General features: G+C 42.4%; 1 protein-coding gene across 1 annotated transcript; it reads right to left on the bottom strand.

Moving 5' to 3' along the window:
* Positions 1-355: 355 nt before the first annotated feature.
* On the bottom strand, positions 356-20,078 carry LGI2 (leucine rich repeat LGI family member 2; the record flags this gene model as incomplete). The annotated part of the gene is made up of 8 exons (XM_015625817.2): positions 356-4,373; positions 6,906-7,070; positions 11,790-11,959; positions 13,017-13,088; positions 13,650-13,721; positions 16,933-17,004; positions 19,890-19,961; positions 20,053-20,078. Coding segments are annotated over 8 exons (1,467 nt in total), but the record flags the coding sequence as incomplete, so codon positions are not given.
* Between the last annotated feature and the right edge of the window lie 5 nt (positions 20,079-20,083).

Here is a 20,083-nt window from a genome sequence, read left to right as displayed (position 1 = left end):
TATACTTACATATCTTAAGTATTTTTTTAAAATTATTTTGAAAATCAAGACCTCTTTACTTTGTGGTAAGAAAGCTCATAAACGAAACTCGCAGCGATAGCTGTGTTACTTACTTGCTAACACTAGATGGGGTGTAAGGAAAGAGTGAAGGGGAAAATCAGGGAACAGCAAAACCTTGGTGGTCCGAAGTACCTCAGGCACAGAAGAAAGATTTAACTAATCTGAGCATGGCTTTCTCCACCTTGTCAAAAGCCGAACCTGATCATAAATAGACAGTGATGTGTTTTCCCACCCTGTCCATTCCTCTGGCAGTGTAGGTCCTCACAACATGGATATTTTATGTGTAACACACCACTATTAGTCACATTAACTACATTTTATTCATCTATTGAAAGAGTACATACACATGTAAGTAGCATAGATTGCATTAGCTCCTCTTTACTAAAAAAAGCTCAATGTATATACAACCTTAAAATGCTGCTGCTGTAGCTAGTGCATATTTAATCAATGCTTATATAAACTAATAATTTTTACATAGATTTATGTATTTTAGAATACATTAAAAATTATCAGTGGCATGTTCTGTTATCCTTTTTAACTCACTGATGCTCTAACATTTCCATGAATTATGGATATGCATATTTTATTTACTATTGAAAACAATTCCTATTACAGAATATAGGCAATGGAGACAAACCCATGGTAGCATTTGGAAAGGCAGAAAGTATTTTCAATTATTAGCGATTTTTGTTTTTATGCCTGCATCCTGCAGCTTTTCCTTGGGAGCAGGAAGAGCACAACAAGGCTCTTTTTGAGATCTTGCCTTTGTTTAATCCTGTGAAAAGTACCATAACCTTTTCTTAATTCAACTGGTGCTTTTTGTCCTCTCTCTTAGCTGCTTTGACTTCCTGTGCATGAACTCAGCAGAACAGGCAGGCCAGTGTCTGACTCCAGGCTCTTCCTGAAGCTGGGAGGGATGCTGAGCTGGGCTTTCTGACCAACCAACACAGCAACTCAGCAGAAGTGGCAGCCTGCCTGCAGAATTCATTTCCCTCACTCTCTTCTTCTGGTCCCATGTGAATGAACTAGACTCCTGTGCATCACTTTATCCTCTTTATTAAGCCTGTCTCTGCAGAGACCATTTTAATTTAATCCAACTTGATAGCCAAGTCTCAAAATCCCCTTGGCTCTTGAGACAGTACAATCTCCTGGTATTCAATACACAAGCCTTTTTCCAGCATCCTCTTGCTTCCCTTCAAGGATCCAATTTCTCTAAACTAGCTTTTCACTCTGACTGATGCCCCTTCCTGAGTAACTAGAACTCATAGTTGAGCCCTGAAAGAAAGTGCTGGTGCACTGAGAAATGCCACCCTGATCAGAATATCTAACTCCAGTGACACTTGCATGCTTGACAGAAAAGCAATACAAAATGCTTTCCCTCAACATAGGCTAAATAAATTTTGCTTGCCAGCCATATCCACTTTAAAAAGTAAACTGGTAACACAGTAAGAAGTTGCATTTACTGGCAGACATTAATTCCTTTGTTTTGTCAGATTTGTTAGCTTAATCCTGGGAGAGGTATTGCTAAACCTTGCTGCAGAGCCTTGGTTTGCATCTACTGGTCTTGACTGAACCACTGGGAATGACACTGCGCTGGGATTCGGAGGGCTGTGCTCAATATTTCAGAGGGTGGGATGGGCCAGGTTGCCAGTGTAGTTAAAAACAAAACCAGGTCGAAAAACTCTGTAGGAAAAAAGACCCCTAACACATAATTGAAAATCAGAATGAATTATGTCTCTGACAGGCCAGTAATAGCTGCATTTCATAGCAGAGTGGCAAAAGTTGGGGAAGACTGTGATATGCCAGGTCACTGATAGGTTATGACTCCTCACAGGAGTCATTATACATAATCCTCTTGTGCAGCACACTTCACACCCTGGATATCAGAAAGCCTGTGAGAACATCTCTGTTTGTGAGCCAGGGGAAAAATGTGAAACTCACTCAGCAGAAGGATGGTGAGATAGACCTAAGTATGAAGGAATAAAGGACAGTTTCCTTTGCTCCTCCTGCTTTATGCAAAGCCTCCCTATTATCCAAAGCAGCAGTGCAGCAGCAAGACATGATACAGCAACCTAGTAGACTAAGAAGTATGGAAACTTAAAGAAATATGTTGTGTAAGTGAACAAACAAGAGCTGTGATACACAATTTTGTTGGGTAAGGGTGACAAAGAGCCTTTCCAGGAAAACAGTCCCTTGCTGTTTTCCTGAGAGAGGCTGTGTGTGCCAGGATTGCCCTATTTAGGGTGATGGAATGCCTTGGTCTGTAACCACCCAAAGCACCAATGAAACACAGTGTCCACATCCTCCTTTTTGACCTTCAATGGATTGGCAACCTGGCAACAGCCTGGACTCACCCAGTGGAAATCCTTCTTGGAGGATTAGTTCTAGCCTGAAGCAGCTCCAACAGCTTGGTTTCAGATGACTTGGTGACACTGAAGTCACAGTTAGACTTTAGCCAGAAGGAGGATTTTCAAAATACAACTTCCATGTCCTGAACCTGAATTTATTGCTGATGAGCTGTGCTGGGGGGGAAAACACTGGACAATAAATCACCTCACTGAGTACAGAGAAGCTACAACATGGAGTGCATCAATGCTGATATGTGTTTCAGGCAAAACTTAAGCTCTGTCCTCTGGAATGAGAGTTCACCACAGAATAACATATTAAACACCCAGAGTATACTGGGAATCGTCAAGAAAAGTATGAATTAGGGCAAAATGGAATAGATGTCTGGAATGCCTATTAAAACAGAGGGTGGGTGGGATTTGTATTTGATTTTTTCATGGCATCATGCAGACTTCAGGTATTTTCTGTCTATGTTAACTTGTTAAGATCTCACAGTCCTGAAGAGACACGCTCTTCCTGGCTACCCATTTACTGTGGGCTGGACTACTTGTTATGCACAATTTGTTGCTGAAAAAAAGTGAATAATGGAAGAAAAATGCAAATAGATTTTGACTCTCCCTTCAGTCTGCAATGAATTATAATGATGTCTCAGATTTATTGTGAACCAGAAAGAAAGATCTTGAAGAGAGAGCTCAGTGTATTCTGGAATGTTTATGTTTGCTTTTACAATTCATCAGCAACCATGAAGAACTGACTTTAATATTAAAACTTACATGACTAAAATGTTAATTTATGAGTCAAGATAATTTCTTTTGCTTTGTTTGGCTCACTCTTCACTTTCTTTACGTGATGTTCAGCTCAAGGTAGTTTTCTGGATAAAATTTAGATAATTCTCTTAGATGTCAACATTCATTCTAATGCGCTGTACTCCTCTTTGAATGACTGCAGATTGCAAAGTGTCTTTGAAAAAGGATAAAATGGACATGTCATGCAGTAACCAAGTAAATGCAGTCCCTGATTAATATGCAAGTCTGAGAAGTTCAGAAAATGTCATCATACTCCATAGGTGCACCCTGGTTTTGGAAAGGTCTCTTTTTGTTTTGTTTGTGTATAAATGTCATTCTACATAAATTTCACTCCAGCAGCTTTTCATAAACTCAAGTCAATGGTGATATGTTCAAATATTTGAGTGTTTCCTTTAAAGCTAGATGCGAAGAAAAAATCCCTTCGATCTGTTGACACAGCTGTGAAAGACCGTGGTGCTTGCACGTAGATTTCTTTAAATAATCTGAATATCTTCTTTTCACCATCCCACTGGTAAATCTGGGAGAAGGTATAGTCACTTCCCAAGGCTAGGTAATAATTGTTCTTGAAGGAGAAAGGCTGCAGCGTCATGGCTCCTCGGGATGGAAGAGCCTGTATCTCCACAAACTGTTTGCTATTCCATTTCATGACTCTGGAGTCACCAATGAACCTCGTGAGTGTGATGTAAAGGTCATCTTGCATCCTGAAACTCTTCACAGCCAAGACATCTTCCATGTTGGGGATTTCACTGTGTGGGACAAACTTTTTGGAGGCTTTGTTCCACTGGAGTATAATGGGCACCTGGGAACGGCTAGAGAGGATTAAATGTGATTTCCCATCTATATCGAGAAACTCAGCATCAGTGTCCCTGAACCACTCATGAAGAGACTGATACGAGTAAAATCCTTTGTTATTCCACTTATACACCGTTGACAAACCTGCTTTAGAGCTATCTGCTATGACAAAAAACATTTCACTGTCAATCTCAAAAAGCTCTATATCATTTGGCTTGGAAATGCGAGATACTTCAATATCCTGGAATTTGACAAACTTCGTCCAGCTTTCATCAAACTTGTATATGTGTGAGCCACCAAAGAGCTGTGCCACCACCACAAAGACTTGGTCACCAACAAGAATGGCTTTACATCCCACTATAGACTGACCTATTGCCCAAAGAGAGAAAAAAAAACAACACGTGTTAGCGCAGCACAAACCACCCTTTGCACCATAGACATTATCAAATCACCCCTCCTCTTTCTTGAAACCTGCACCATCTCATAATTTTGTCTTCTACATGCCATCAGAGCATCTTTTCAAGCCTTTTGTTTCCCAATAACTGGAGAGATGACTTGTCCCACCCTGCAATGTGTGCAAGTATGATGTACCATAAAATCCTAATTCCTTTTTAAGCAAAATACTTTTAATTTCTCTGTTTGTTCAAACACATGGTCCCTAGTATCCAAAAGAATTATTTAAGCTAAATTTTATTATTTAGAAGTGACAAGAGTTTTTATCTTGCCGTTTGTCACATATCTGAAATTCTCTTGTTCTTGTAATATCTATCTTTCCATCTTCACTAGAAAAATGAAATACAGTATGTTTTTCTTGCTCTAGAAGGGTTAGAGTCAGCTTTTTTCTACTGTGCATAGAAATATTGATGTGTCTTTTGGATATATCACCTGACAACCGGATGAAAAAGAGAAATCTAACTCTGTTGTTTGTGTTAGGTATTCTTGAGATTTTGTTAAACTAGAAACATTTTGGAATATTGCAGTTGCCAGATAGGTTATGATCTGTTTTGAGAATGTCAAGTTCCACTAAACAAGAACCACATCAAAAAAGTAGCAACGAGACTATTATGATAGGTGTTGTTGGAAGCAGAGAGGAGTTCCTTTGTGAAGCCCACAGTTGAAGTAGAACTGCAGCTGCACAAGCTCCCCAATACATCCTTGGCCAGTCACTACAGGAGATTTACCCTGACTCCTCTGCTGGTCCTTTACCCATGGCTTTCAGAGCTGGCCTGGGGTGATCTGCCACCCTCCCAGTGTGGGAGAGCTGGGAGTACCTTCATTTCAAGTACAGCAAGGTATCTGCAGCACAGGCATGAATGGTTGAGCTGATCATGCAAGCTTCTTCTGATCTAACTTAGTCAAAACACAGACTCTTCTAGAAGAGTTTTAACCTGTCTCCTTCTGCAGAGGACAGCAATGCTTTTCTCTTCCTGTTCACTGTAAAGACAACCTTGACAACTAGCTCAGCTCCATAAGCCTATGTTGTAAAGGGCTAAATTTAGATACCCAAATGCCAAGCAAATGGTAAGTAGTGAAATTCTCTGTGGAGCTGGCTCCAGAGCTCTACAAAACACACTTCAGGCTCTGCAGGAGGCTCTTTATGTGCCTGTGTCCCCTAGCAAAAATCTCAGGTTCACAAACATTTCAGAGACCAGAGCTTCAGCTCAGACCTCCCAGGAACAAACTCTGAGTGTGGAGCTAGGACATAAGTCCCTGGCAGAAATGTCTCCTGATCAAGTCATTCAGAGGAAGGTGAAATACACCTGGAAGGCAGCTAGCTATCTTTGCAAATGAGTCAAACTCTCCATTTCATTTCCAGAGCTTTTCTGGGGCTCAGCTAGCTCTCTCTGGGCTGTTGACTTCTCAGTTTACATCCCTGGTGCACATTTTACCCTAATCTGCCAAAACAAAATGAAACCTTAAAAAGCAAAGTTTTTCATTTCCAAAATTTCCTGACAGAGGGGTAGCTTCCTGTAAACTTTTGTTACTGAGACACACAGCTGATCTCAGGGGGTAAGTGCTTGCTGCCTTTGTAGAAGCCAACACCAGAGGAGGACACAGTGTACTCTATGTCTCCCAAAATATAAGGTAAAAAATAGTCAGTCACAGACAGCAAGGAACAGGAGGGAAAGATGCTCCATGGATAATTTAGCTCCTGAGTCTTCAAAACATCTGGCTTGGAGTATCTGGGAAATCAGGCAGCAGATAACAGCTTTGAAGACTCCGTCTCTGCTGTCATGGTGTGACTGAGCACCACAAGTGTTGGTTAGGGACAGACTGGTTGTTAGAAAATCAGCATTAGAACATCACCTGGCATCTACACAGGCTTTTTGTTTGATCAGTAATCTGGTCAAGATGTTAATTGAGCATGTTTGTAAATTGAAAGTAAATGCTGAAGCTTTGCAGCACATCTCTTTAGGTAACAATCACAGCCTAAATATTTCTGTCCGTTTTTAACTGGCTTCCTGGTCAGCTCACCCTAAAAGGATCCTTCAGACCCATTTCCTCCTACATGCAATAGATTATTTTTATATTCTGTTTATACTTGCAGGCACTTTGGCAAGATCAAGTGCTCCTTCAGCTACTGCTTTAACTTGCTGTGTGACTAAGGCAGTGAGTGCTATGCTGGGCCATAGTGTGACATTCACAGCAAGTGTTTGTGCCTTCAGAAAAATTTACAAGGTTGGACAAAAAAAGCCTAGTTTGTGTGCTACAGTTAAATGTGCATGTGTCAACAAGATGCCTTACTCCATGTAGTCAGTCATGTCCAAATATCACTCACTTCAATCAGCCAGATTCAACAGGGATTCAGGACAAAACCCAGCAAACTGATCTCATCTACAAATCTTATCCTTGTGAAATGCCAACAGTTCACCAGTGACTGGAATCCCAGTGTTCATATACCTGTGATATTGTCGTAACTCCTGAAATTCATTTCAATGTGATCCCACTCCAGCACCATGCAGTTCTCCATGCTGGGCTGTGCAATAGCTACAAACACATCATTCTTTGAGTTGAATGTATCCACTGAAACAGACTGGTAGGGCAAAATCTGGTGGACAACAAAATCTAGAAACATACATTTACAACAGTTAGGATACATCTTTGCTGGAAACAGAGTAAGTGGTCACTGATTAGAATGATGTACACTGAAAAATGAGTGAAATACTCTGGATTTTGTATAACACTATCATGGAAGTATCAGTGCTCATGTTAAGCATGCAGCAGTAGGGAAAGTGTCTCCTGCTTCAGGTATCATGAACTGTCCTCTGGAAATGTATTTGTCAAGGAGATCAGATATGTAAATAGTGAAATAATTCAGATTTTTCCAGCTAGGCTGGCTACTATCAGTGAAATAGAGAGAGAACTCTCTTTCCCCACAGCTGGAAGTTGCTTTCCCGTCAAGTGAAATGGCCTTGCTAGAATCACATTCAAGCTGAGAGACAGCAACTACCAGCTGAAGTCCAATAACTTCTTAAGTCATGCAAATTTAATCACTAGCAATTTGTGTTATGCTAAACCAGGCAGAAAGTGAAATGATATCTGAAGTTTGCCTGGGGATAACCCCATTTTGCCTAGACCACAGACAAAATGGTGTAATCAAAAACTCAGTTAACATAATGTTTTATGGGGCATTATAATGTAGTTTAGGCATAAAATACAACCAACCTGAAAATTACTATCCAGTGGAAAACTTATCCTAGACAGTAAGACTGAGTAATTGGAGCAACCTGTAAAGATTAGGAGTGTAACTCCAGAATTAAAGACTTCTTTTCTCAAAAATTAAGTGCCTTTGTAGACTTAATTTGAAAATTTACCCTGGGGTATGTCAGCAGTCATGGGGCAAACTGAGGAGACTTGGGTCTGAATTTGACATTTGACCAGACAGCTGTGCAAGATTTCTATTATCAGGAAAAAACATGATGTAGCAGAGCTGAGAAAGCACTCAGGTCTAAAATGTGGTAGGAGGCCCGTGTTGAAGTAATGTATGGATATAGATATGTAGAAAAGGAAAGGCATCTTCCCTATGATGGCATTTCTGTGCAGAACCACACACTGCTCTGTTTTAAACCCCATTTGCTACATGCCTTCACCATGCACTCCTATGCTGGAAGGGCCTGAGCATCCAGAGATTTTGGTGAAATGGTAATTAAGTCCTCACTCGAGTCCCTTATTTTGGTGCATTATTAAATAATTGCTTCTGAATGAGGAACCCTCTGTTTCTGCATGCTTGAAAGCTTTGCCCTTGAGGAGTTACACTTGTGGAGAATAAAGATAGATGACTACCATTAAACAAACAGAGCAGATTCCACAGCTGTGAAAGAAGTGACAGTCTTCATTCTTCGAGGGACTATTATAAATAGAGCTTGGGTTTGGTTCATAAATGCTGGTAGGCAAACAAGAAAGTTATCTTCATTCTCACTGGGAAACTAAAAAGGCTGACACCAAAGTACGCAGAAAGTAAAAATAACTGACCAGTTATAAAAGGTAGCTAAATGATGGAGCAATGGCAGATACAGTTACAGAAAATAAAAATATTTTTAAATCTTGAGGAAAAAACCCAAAAACCTAATCCTGAAAAGACATCTCTTGAAATCTGAACCATTGTGAAACACTTTGGGGGAATCTGTGAATTGAAACAAACCAGTCTGTATGTGAAAATGGGTAGGTAAATAATTTGTAATCAGTAAAAAGCAATAAATGTTGGTTTTAGCACCAGCTGGGAATACCAGACTGTAATGTAGAACAGGGTTACACAGTTAAAGTTGCTGCTATATCAGGGTTGCAAAAAATTTAGGCCTTGGGGGCTTGATTTAGTTCTACATCTTGCTGTAATGCTAGAAAGAGCTAATACAGTAAATACAGGATTGGGGAAGAGCCTTTTCCAATATTTTTCTCTTTTAAGCTCAATCCCCTGGATGGAAGAGGGCAGAGGACACAGCTTTCCCCTGTGCTGCTGGCTGCATGAGCTGTCCCTCTCTCCCTCCCAGCCCATATACACTTTTCTTTCCCTTTCTCAAGACACGTGGTTTTCACACTGGCTGAGCATGGGGTGTCCCCTTGTCCTCCAGTCACTTATTCCACTTCTGCTCCCTCTGTGGTTGAACTGGCATCATGATGTCACAGGTGAGGGATGCAACACTTTTATTGGGCTGGTTTTCCTTCTGCAGCCCTTGCTTGGGCTGATCCCAGCACGCAGGAGCACTGATGCCAGCACAGGAGGGGACAAGAGAACAGGGAACATTGGAGGACACTAAGGAAAAATGTAAGTGACAGTCTGTTTGGGCAATTGCTCCAAAACTGTATCCTGTAATTCGGTCCCACTCTCATCACATTCCTTCTTCCCTGCAGTGGATACTCCTACTCCAGGTGAGGCTGCCCAGGGTCTGGGTGTGCCAGCAGGGAGCGTTGACCATTCTTTCCTTTCTCCCACTACAGGAGATCTCCAGCACAGGGGCAAGAATGGAGCAGTACCTAGAAATTTGTAAACTACCTCCCTTCCAGACAGCAGGGAAAGAGAAGACCACCTCCAGGAGACAATCTCAGCTAGGTGAAGGAAGGGGAAAACAAGCTTCCAAAGCTCAGTGAGGTGATCTCTGACTACAGATCTGGGCAAAGCAGGTCCCAGGCATGCACATGGCCTGTTTCCAGTGGCTGTGGGAACCTGAGACCTTTTCCAGTCTCCTGAAAGTGAGTTACATGTTCTCCTGTGGTGCTCACAGCCACAGCACAGTCCCCTCACACACTATTGAGGAAGAAAGACAAGAAAATGAAGTGAAATGGCTTAACTTGCTTTCATGATGCAAGCAGTGAGAAATGGAAAAGACAGATGCTATCACAAAAAGAGTTAAAATGTAGGTCACCAATACCGTCAATCACTTTCTCTGTGAAAAAGCAACAGGATCATTTTTTTCTTTGCCTTTTTTTTCAAATTTGGCAGCACCTCTTTCCATCTCTCCTGTTACCATTGTAGCAGTTCAGCTGATGAAATGAGCTGACTGGGCCAACAAGACACACATTTTACCAAGCAAACTGCTTTGTTACCACATCCTGCATCCAGTCATGCTCGACACAGAGTACTGGAGACCAGGAATGATGGAAAGTTTGATCCCACCTGGCAAAGGAGGGAAATACTATACTAAAGACTAACATGAATGCAAGAGGTTTGCAGAGCCCTGCACACCACCGACTGGGAAAGGAGAATACACCTATAGGGTATATTGCTCTACTTAGAATACAGTATGTATTCTAAGCCTGTGACTAATCAGTCCTCAGGGAAGGAATATGGCCATATTTACACTCCCTTTGGATCTGGGGGAGGCTGTGGTAGAGAAGGAGAACCTGACATCGCAGACCACCAGGGTCATACGGAGCAGAGTATGAGAGCTACATGCTGTGCTGTGGGAACGCTTCTCTGAAGGCATTTGAACATCAATTCAAATAGGATATTCAGCTGGGCAATCCTTGCCCCATGGTACACCTTGGGTCCCCAAAACCTCTGCAGCACATGAAATTAGATTCATGCTTGGTGTAATTTCACTTACAGCAGATAAAGGGACAATGTTAAGGGTGAATTTTGCTTGAAGCAACTTTGCAGTGTCTGGGTAAAAAAAAAAAGTGACGGAGGGCTGATAGGTCAGGATGGGTTTGAGGACCTGAGGATATGTTTGTTTCTCTTGTGCACTGTTAGTGCTACACAATTGCTTAAACCAGATTTCAATGAAATAAAGCCTGCTTTTACTTTGCAGTGCTGTGCCCCGGTGATGTGGCAGACGAGGAATGTAACTTCAGTGCTGTTCTAAACTTCATTGCTCTCCTGTGCTTGACATCCTTTTATGCAGCAGATTATTGCACTTTACCACTGCTGCTCTTCTGCCATAGTTTTGAATTCTGAGTTCATTCTCTTTCTCTTCACATATTGCCATCAAAGCACCTCTCATACCTTCTCCTGAAATTTCATTTTGCATTGCTAGTAATCACCTTTTCTCTTGTCTTTTAATAATAATGACTGACTTGATGACAGATGAGAACTTGCACACCTTTGATATTACTGTCTAGAAAAAAGGCAGAGCGCTGACATCCTATTCAAAAAAGATGAAAAACAATACCCGCAGCTGATATTTTCAGTTATATGATGTGACTACATTTAAAGATAGGTAACTGCAGCAGTTTTGGCATAAAATATAAGCATAACCACATGCAAATTACTCTTTGCTCCCTTCAGCATGCTTTACATTACCTTAAAAAATAAAAAATCAAAATCCTAGGCAAGACAGTAGTCAGAATATTATTGGACTTTTCTCTTCAACTTAATGGAGTTCCATGAAGAACTTCTGGCACTATTGCCACCATCTTTGATGCTAATAAATAATGATTTATCAAATAAAGATAACAGCTATAGCCACATTTTAGAACTTATTTTCATTGCTTTCTGTGAAATACAGAGATTTTGGGAAGCTCATCTGCCATAACTATGTGGCTTCATTCCAGATAATAGAAAGTGTTTTGTGATGAAAATTCAGCTACAAATTGAGTCATAATCAAGTCTTTTGGAATATGAATAGGCAGAGCTCTTCTCCCATTATCACTTAATCCAAATAAAAATTCAGTGCTTACTTTAGCTTCTCAATGTAATTTTCCCATTTTGTACTTGTTCTAGTAGTTGGAAGTGCTTTGTATGTAACCCTTTCCTCCCCCCAGGTCATGCTCACAGAAGTGAAAGGGTATCATCTAAACTTCTGAAATTTAACCATTTGTAGTGTGCTTAGAAATATACATTCTGAATACCTGTAGTGGTGCATTCATAATCAAAACTTGTCACATCATTTAACTTCTTATCCTGATATTCTGCTGGACCAATACACAGGACATCAGAAACAGTGGAATTTGTCATCTTTAACCACAAAAACAACCACTTGGCTTTGCAGTCACACTCAAATTTATTTCCCCTTAAATCTCTAAAAAAACACACAGAAATAAACATATTTGAAAAGGTTGATAGCAATATGAGTACTTGGCATGCTGAATTTCAAAATATCTGAGTATCCTTAAATTGTTCTGAACTGAAAACAGGGGAGTTTCTTCAGTTTTATTTGGACTCCTTTATTATGAGCTCTCTTTCACTGATTTTTTTGAAAAACCTTTGCAGTCTATGGTCATATATAATCTGAGTAATGGAGCCCTGTGATTGAAGTCACTTCTTTTATAAGTTTTCATTGGATGAGGACTGTAATGTGATACATCCTGACATTCAGGTTGTCTGCTGCAAGCCTCCTTTGCACCATTTACCACTGACACAGATAATTCTCATCCCTTCACTAAACTGTTCCAGTACTGCTGGTTGACAGAGCAGCCTTGCAGACATAAAATACAGATGTAAGACTTGTATTTTTTGAGTTGCTGCTGATGTAGAGTCAATTTAACTTCTTCCTGCTAATGTATGTGCAATTTCAGCACTGTACCTGTTCTTTGATCCTTTGGCAATTTCTGAGGCCTGCAATTTTACTTTTCTGTTTGGAAGAACCAGGCCAAAAATAGGGGAATGCTAGTTACACAGTGAAATACTCTGTACAGAATGTCAGCAATGTGCTACAACTGCACAGAAACAAGGAAAATAAGATTTTTATTTTTTTTTTAACTAATCACTTTTACTAAAATAATCTCAAGGAATATGCAACAATAATAGGGAAATACGTTCAGAGAAACTGTAGTTTTAAAATTCTTTGTCTCCCTTTCTCTAGAATACAATTTAAATGAGACATCAGAAAGAAGTACAATAACACAAGCTATGTACAGCAAACACAAGCTACATACAGCATCACGAGAAGCAACAGTGATTTTAGAAATAGCAGTTACTCTAGAAAAGTCTATCAAACAAACAATTATAAAATGAAAAAAAAGCTAGAACAAAAAAATGCATCTTTCTGTGTAGATACCAGATACAGCACCACACACCCAGAACCTAAAACTGAGAGCAAGAGTGACAGAAGCTGTAGAAGGATTCTCATTACTTACAGCTCAATTAAAGAATCTAAATCACTGAAGACATCCTTTGGCAGAGCTTTGAGATGGTTATTGGCCAAAGAACTAGAAAAGAAAGTTAGAGCTTATTATCATTGCTATCTCTTATCTTGCAATTCTTACCAAGTCTGAGCTCACTTACAGCTTGCTAATTATCTGGTACTGTCCAGCCACTGGCACTGTTAGAAGTTACCAGGAACAGGCATTAATTATTCTCATTTAAGAATGGAGATTGCTTGAAGGTCACATAAAAGTAAAATATTTAAAATATTTAAAGCTGTTTTTTTGCCCAGGTGTAAATGTAACCCAATCACTGAGCACACTGAAAAGAAGCAGGAATGTTAATCATGAGTGTGGTGGTGGTGATGATACTAGCACAGCACCGTGGGTACCAGTGGCATCCCAGACCCAGCTGTGCCTGCACACAGGCAGCCCAACGTGTGGCAGTGCTGCCCAGGCAAGAATTGCTCTAAGGCTGGTTCTTAATTTATGGAAGGCATGTTGTTGACAGCAGGAGGAAGCTGACACAGAGGGAAGAGAAGTTTTCTGTGTAGCAGAAAACACAGTGGTTTCCCAGGAGAGTTTTGTTCAAGTAGAAATTACCATATCAAGTGTTAAATAACTTACAGGTGAGTCAGGTCACGAAGGCCACGAAATGCATTTCTTGAAATGGTTTCAATTTTGTTTCCTTCAATAAATCTAGGCCAAAAAAAAAAAAAAAAAGCATTTTAAAATACTTTAAGTAACATTATTATTAGCATCACAGTGCTTTAAGCTATAGTTGCCAGATGCAGCATATTTCTGGGCAGCTCCTTCATACTGAAAGGTGGGAAGTCTCAGTGGAGCTGCTCATGTTCCCTTTTCCCCTTTTCTTGGGCAGACTGCAAGGAACAATGCAAGTGCCTGGCAGCACAAGGGATGGCACATGACACAAATGTCTAGCAGAAATGGAACAAAGTGAACAAGGCAAAAAATATTATTCCTCTCTTGGTAATCCTCCCAGGATGTGTTGTGTGAGGCAAGAGACCTGCATAGGACAGCCACCTGAGGCAGATTTTAGAAGCTAAAGTCCTACCTTCCCCTCTCCCAAATCACCAGCATTTTCAAATCAGCAGGCAGCACAGTGGGGCCAGGGCTGCCCAGACTGCAGATCTGCTCTGATAGGAGCTCCTGTGGCTGCACACACACGCGGTGCCACCTCCATATCCACACAGCCCTGCCTATAACTGTGCACATTTGACATCTGCACCAACAAGGCCGCTGCCTTGGTTTAGTTCTGGCTGCCAAGTTCAGCTCTGCCCAGCTGGGACATCTCCTCTGCAGGGTGCTGGCTGCACACAAGTCACAGCCCTATGCACTGGGGGAATAATGGCAGGCACATATCGATTCCAGGGCACACTGCTCCTCCTGACTGCATGTCAGCATTTAAAGAAAGAGCTGATATTTGAGCAACTTGACCCCTGAGCACTTGAGGATGCATCCCTAAATACACCATCATCCCTGCAAAGTGATTGCAGCCAGGTGGCCATCAAGATATTGCCTGATAAAGCTATACCTGGATGAAGATGACTGTATGCTGACTTTATAAAAGGCTTATGAGAGGAAAGTGTGTCCCTTATTCCTAGGCAGATCTGTTTGCCCTCCAGAGAAGTTAGAGGAAAAATGCTATGTGACAAGGTCTGTTCTACAAGAGAATGAAGGTGGGAATGCAGGAGATGACAAGTGCTCTTGGTTCTGCAGTGTAGGTGTAAGAAAAATCCTTCATGAAGTGACCAGGACCCTGACTGCAGCAAAGGGTGCAGATGAGATAGTGCTGTGTCAATGTGGGAGATGTCAGAGACAGGTCAGCCCTTCTGGGGCTGTGTGGAGCCACAGGTTCAGTTCACAAGAGCAGAGGGCCACCCTGCCTCCTGACACCCTCACTGGCAGCTGGCATCCCTGCACAGCACCAGCTCAGCAGTCCATGCAAATAAACAAGGCTACACTGCAACAAGCTGGAACTCCAGAATTTGCCAGATTCTTGAATCACCAATCCTGGCCTCCAGGAGATGCTACTCTGGGAATTCTGGTCTGTTTGCCGGCAAAGCTCCTGTCTTTATCAGACCTGTCTTACCCAGACTCAGACCTGTCTTACCCAGACTGTGTACAGAGTCAAATTAAGGGTGCACTGAATGCCATTATGAGTGCTGCAAGTGCAGCAGGACATAGCTGGAGATATCTATATTAAGGTATCAGCCACGGCTGCTCCTCAGCTGCTCTTTGGCCAGAGATTTTGGCTTTGAACACACAAATACTTGTCATTCCTATTTGTCAGTCAGGTTTCCTTCTTCTCTACCAAGTCTGATCCCTGGTAACTAAGAGACATGAGTTATGGAAGTTGTACTGGTTTTACTGGCTGCATGGCTAAAAAAACAAACCACAGAGAAAGGCCACTCACAGCCGGTTCCCGAAAGGTGGAGGGGTGACTTGCTGGGAAGAGGAAAAGCTCTATGGCCTTGGCAGAAAAGGCAACCACAACCACTAACTGAGACCACTTGTTCAGCTGCTAAAAGAATTTGAAACTGTAAGGCTTTACCAGTCTTCACCCTGCTCCCTGGCTTGCAGCTGGTGGTCAGGGACAGAGATTTGCCCTTTGCCCACCTGAGGAGAGCAGGGTGTTTGATTCAGACAGGGATCTGGTTGCAGTAACCAGTACAACCACCACGATGTACACTGTACTGCTGGGACATGCCCATCAGCACTTGAAAGCAGGCCACTAATGGTACAACAGAAAATATTTTTCTTCCTTTTTACAAACTATAGCAAATTATTTTTCCTCTGTAGACACAAGGAAAAGAGAATGTTTAGATAACTTGCTATCTCTGAAAAATCCAGATGTAGCTGAATCATGGATTTTAGCATATACCATTTACCACTAACTGCAAATTCCATTGTTGGCTACTCCACATGTACCAGACTATTAATGTATATTAATGTACCACACCATAATACCTATTTGCCTTCAAGATTTTAGCAAAAGTCAGTTTTATGAGCATCAGTCTTCCTGTAGAAAAGCACAAATGTTTTCCACAGCTACATTTCAGCTTGGAAAGGTGGGTGGAATGAGGATTTTTTTCAGGTTGTATTCATAGTTTCAAACACACCAGCTCATACTGAGTAACGCAGAGAAATGCCATCCTTTGGAGTATGAAGGGAGGACAACTTTGCACCAGGGCTAATACTTTTTTTTAAAAGAAGAAAAGGTGAACTAAAAATAAAAAAACAAGGACCAGAAAAACAAAAAAAAACCCCTAAAACTTAGTTGTAAAACTCAACTAAGTGGATGATATAAACAAAAGGAGAGTTAAATAATTTTAAATAAGAGTATAAATAATTACAAAAATTTATTATATGAAATGTATGTTTATGTATTTATGTATTTATAATTAATTAAATAAAGATAAATTCTATGGACATTAAATAGGGTATCAGAAAAAAGGCAAAGTAGGAGACAAAAGTTGGGAGAAGAAAAGCAGAATCAGGGTTGTTCTGGACAGTACACCAGTAATCTGCAATTCCTGCTCAGGAATAGGTCAGGACAGGCTGCTCCACCTCTTGTGTGAGGTTCAAATCCCCTTAAGGGTGGCACCATTCTGGAAAGCCAAGGCAGGTCTCGCTAAGCATTGCCTTTCTGGTGTGTAATTGCACAGAGACACCTTGCATTCACAGCATCTTATAAAAATGCACTGTAACATCTGAAAAATCGTCAGTCACCATAAAGAATATTTGCACAGGAGTGGAACATAAATCCTTCAGCTCCCCTGCTCTTGGGAATCACAGTAAAGACCAAGGAGCAGCTCCTCTGCAGCAGGAGTCCTGGCAACTTATCAAAACATCTTTATTTATAAAGGGCATAAAATACCAAACTTACAGGTATTCTAGATGGAAGAGACCAGCAAAGGCATCATCTCGTATAACAGTGAAGGAGTTGGAGTTCAGCAAGCTGAAAATGGAGAGCAGGCATTAGGAAAGCACATTAAAACTTGACACACTGGATTATGCCTGTTGTGTTTATTGCCCATGACCAAACTAATCTTACTGACTTGAGCCCATATCACCCCACCAATGCAGCACATATAAAATACTGCAGAATGGTCTATTGAAAGAAATTAAAGGCATTACATGATGGGAGTTAATGTCCACTGCTCCCTGGGAAAAATGTGCCATTGACCTTGGCTAAATGTAACCTGGTCCTCAACTCTATGGTCCACTGAGCAGAACAAGCCATCATTAGATGGCAGGTCTGCTGAGTGTGGGCCCCATCCATTCACCACCCCTCCAGCCCCACTGACAACTTTCAGGAGTCCACCTCATCACCAATCCTAAACTGCCACGCACCAGCTCTCATTAATGCAGTCGCAGTGGGCTCACTCTCTCCGTGCTGCCAGGGGAATGCTCCAAGCCTGACCTGCAGATGGGTACAGCCTGCAGTGTGGGAGGACAGCAGCCAGTTTGTCTGCTGGAAACACAGACACATCCAAGCCACCGAGACAGAGAATCCTGTTATCTTTATAAAGCAAAGCGCTGTGTCCAGCGGTGACAGGCGCTGAGGAAGAGCTGCAGTGCTGCCTCCTCCAGGCGCTGCCTTGCCCTACTCCTGTATGAACTTTAGGGAAAAAACATGTTAGAGCTGCACCAGGGAGGCTGAGCCAGCCAGGCACCTGAACCAGCACAAGACAGCCAGGGAGAAGGAGGTTATGGAGGCTTTCCCAGCAAAGTTCATTCCTTGCTGTATTAAAGCACAGCAGCAGACAATCTCCAAATGTTGATGTTCAAAGGTGGAGAGGGAAATGTCCTTTCAAGAAAATAGCAAAACTTCTTATTTGGTCAATGATATTAACACTATTCAATTAATTTTTGGAAAATCTCAGAATTTTCCCCTATGAATGAATATGTCTGCACTAATTGCTTTATTAGAACAACTGATTAATCTCCCTTTAGTATGGTTTTAGGCATTTTACTAAAATTAATTTAGAAGACTAATGAACATGAAATGCAAACTTGCCCTGTGATCCCTGGATATTATCCTAATACTAGATGAATTATCCTGATATTATCCCAAAGAAATCTGACAAAGATGAAGACCACCATCAAAAATAAATCCTTACATTACTATTTTACCCTGATTACTGCCACAGAAGACATTGTCCTGAGGTGCCCATGTGCTCAATTATGCATGCAGCTCTTAGTTATTTAATCATTATTTTCTCTCATGTTTTAAGGAAAAAGTTACAAATTACACTAAACAACAGAATTTGTGAGTGCTCAAGGTGTTGGTGGTGGTGGTGACAAACCCCTCTTGCTCCCACATCTGACTTACCACTTGAACAACTTCTGCCTTCCTCAACAACACACCTCTGTCCCTCAGCATACACAGCCTGACATCTCCAGAGAATCTACTACAGCTAAGGAAAACTATCTTCATCTGCTCTTCTTCCATCTCCTAGCACTGCCATCCAAACCAAGCCAGACTCCCCCCATCTCTAGTTTTCCACCCACAGCTTCTCACCCCTGGATTCCTCCCTTTCCTTCCCAGCTGGCCAGGGTCACAGTTTGCAACCATTTACTGGTGGGCAAGGTCCCCATGCCCTCTGCTGGGGGCTCAGTGCTGACCCCCAACTCCCACAGAAACTTGGTTTTGGGACCAGTTTCACACTAAAGGAGGGGAAGGCTTCCACCCCTTGCTTTGCTCACTTCCCTCCAGCATTTTGCATGGAATTCTGCTCCTCCCAGTGGGAAGACAGGCCTTTGAGTCAAAGGAGGTGGGGTGCCCAAGGAGAGGAACCTCCCCATCAGCTACCAGACACCTTCAGAGGCTACCTCTTGCTAAGACCAGTTTTAACATCTAGTTCTGTGGCGAGCACTCAGCCTGGCTTTCTGGCAGGCTTTGAATCTTTTTGCTGAATTTTTCTTTGCAGTATATCTCTACCTGGGGAGGGGTCAGTCAGTCCTTATGGGGTGGAGTGTGTGGAGGGCCTGTCTGGTGTCAGGCATTCCAGACAGGCTGCACTGGGCTAGACAGGCTGCAGGCTGCTGCTCAGCTTTGCTGCAGACTACCAGAGAAGTGAGTATCCGGGCCCCCCAGGGGGGTTGTACCGCAGTCTCTGTATCTTCCCTGCTGCCTCCCAGGACAGCTAAATTAAGCAATGTTGGGTAAGCTCCTGGAGCAGGAGGCACACACCTAACTACAGCAGGCACGACCAAGCAGCTTGCCTGGGGTCAGGGAAGAGGGATGGCTGCAAAGTGCTGGACCACTGTCTCCTGGGACAGAGGACCGCTGGCTCAGAAGGCAACGAAGGGGCCACCTTCCAAGTTGCATGCTGAAGCACGGAGTCATGCTGCAGACAGCAGCAGCGCTTCACACACAGAGGATTTCCTCTGAAGTGTGTCCTGGCAGCCACTGCTCACCCCATTGTGCCCACAGCATCACAAAGGCAGTGCCAGACTCCCGGGCACAAAGTGAGCAGGAGTGAGAGCCAGCACCACATTACTGGGAGACAAAACTCAGCCTTAAACTTGCTAAAGTTGAAGTTTTAAATAAAGAGGAACTTAGGGCATCGTAAGATATTTTTCCCTCCTTTAGTAACTAAATACACGTTTTATGAAGCGGTTTCTGAGCAGAAAATGCACCCCTAAGCAGAAATGTTATGAAACAGCAGCTACGCTCGGGGACTGTGGAAGCTGTCTTCTCCCGTTTTCTCCGTTTCTACAAGGAGAAAGGGAACTCTATTTAGGAGGAACTGAGAGGCTCTATGCTCAAAGGGATTCTATTCAGGACGAAGGGGTGAAGTGCTACTTGGCCGTGCTCCTTCCCAGTGCCATACTTACAGCAGCTGCAGGGAGGGCAGGTGGGAAAACATCCTGTCCTTGACTTCGGAGAAGGTCCCGTTGACCAGGCTCCTGGAAAAAGAGATGCCACCCATCAGGCGGGACCGCCCCGCATCCCTTGGCTCCCTCCCGCCCGTCCCTTCGCGCGGAGCCCCGCACTCACAGGGAGCCCAGGCCGGCGGGCAGGCTGCGCG

The sequence above is a fragment of the Parus major genome, chromosome 4 (assembly GCF_001522545.3).
Source record: "Parus major isolate Abel chromosome 4, Parus_major1.1, whole genome shotgun sequence".
In the NCBI taxonomy this organism is placed as follows: domain Eukaryota; kingdom Metazoa; phylum Chordata; class Aves; order Passeriformes; family Paridae; genus Parus; species Parus major.
The sequence above is the reverse complement of the archived record's forward strand: the minus strand, read 5'-3'. Positions and strand labels throughout refer to the sequence as shown.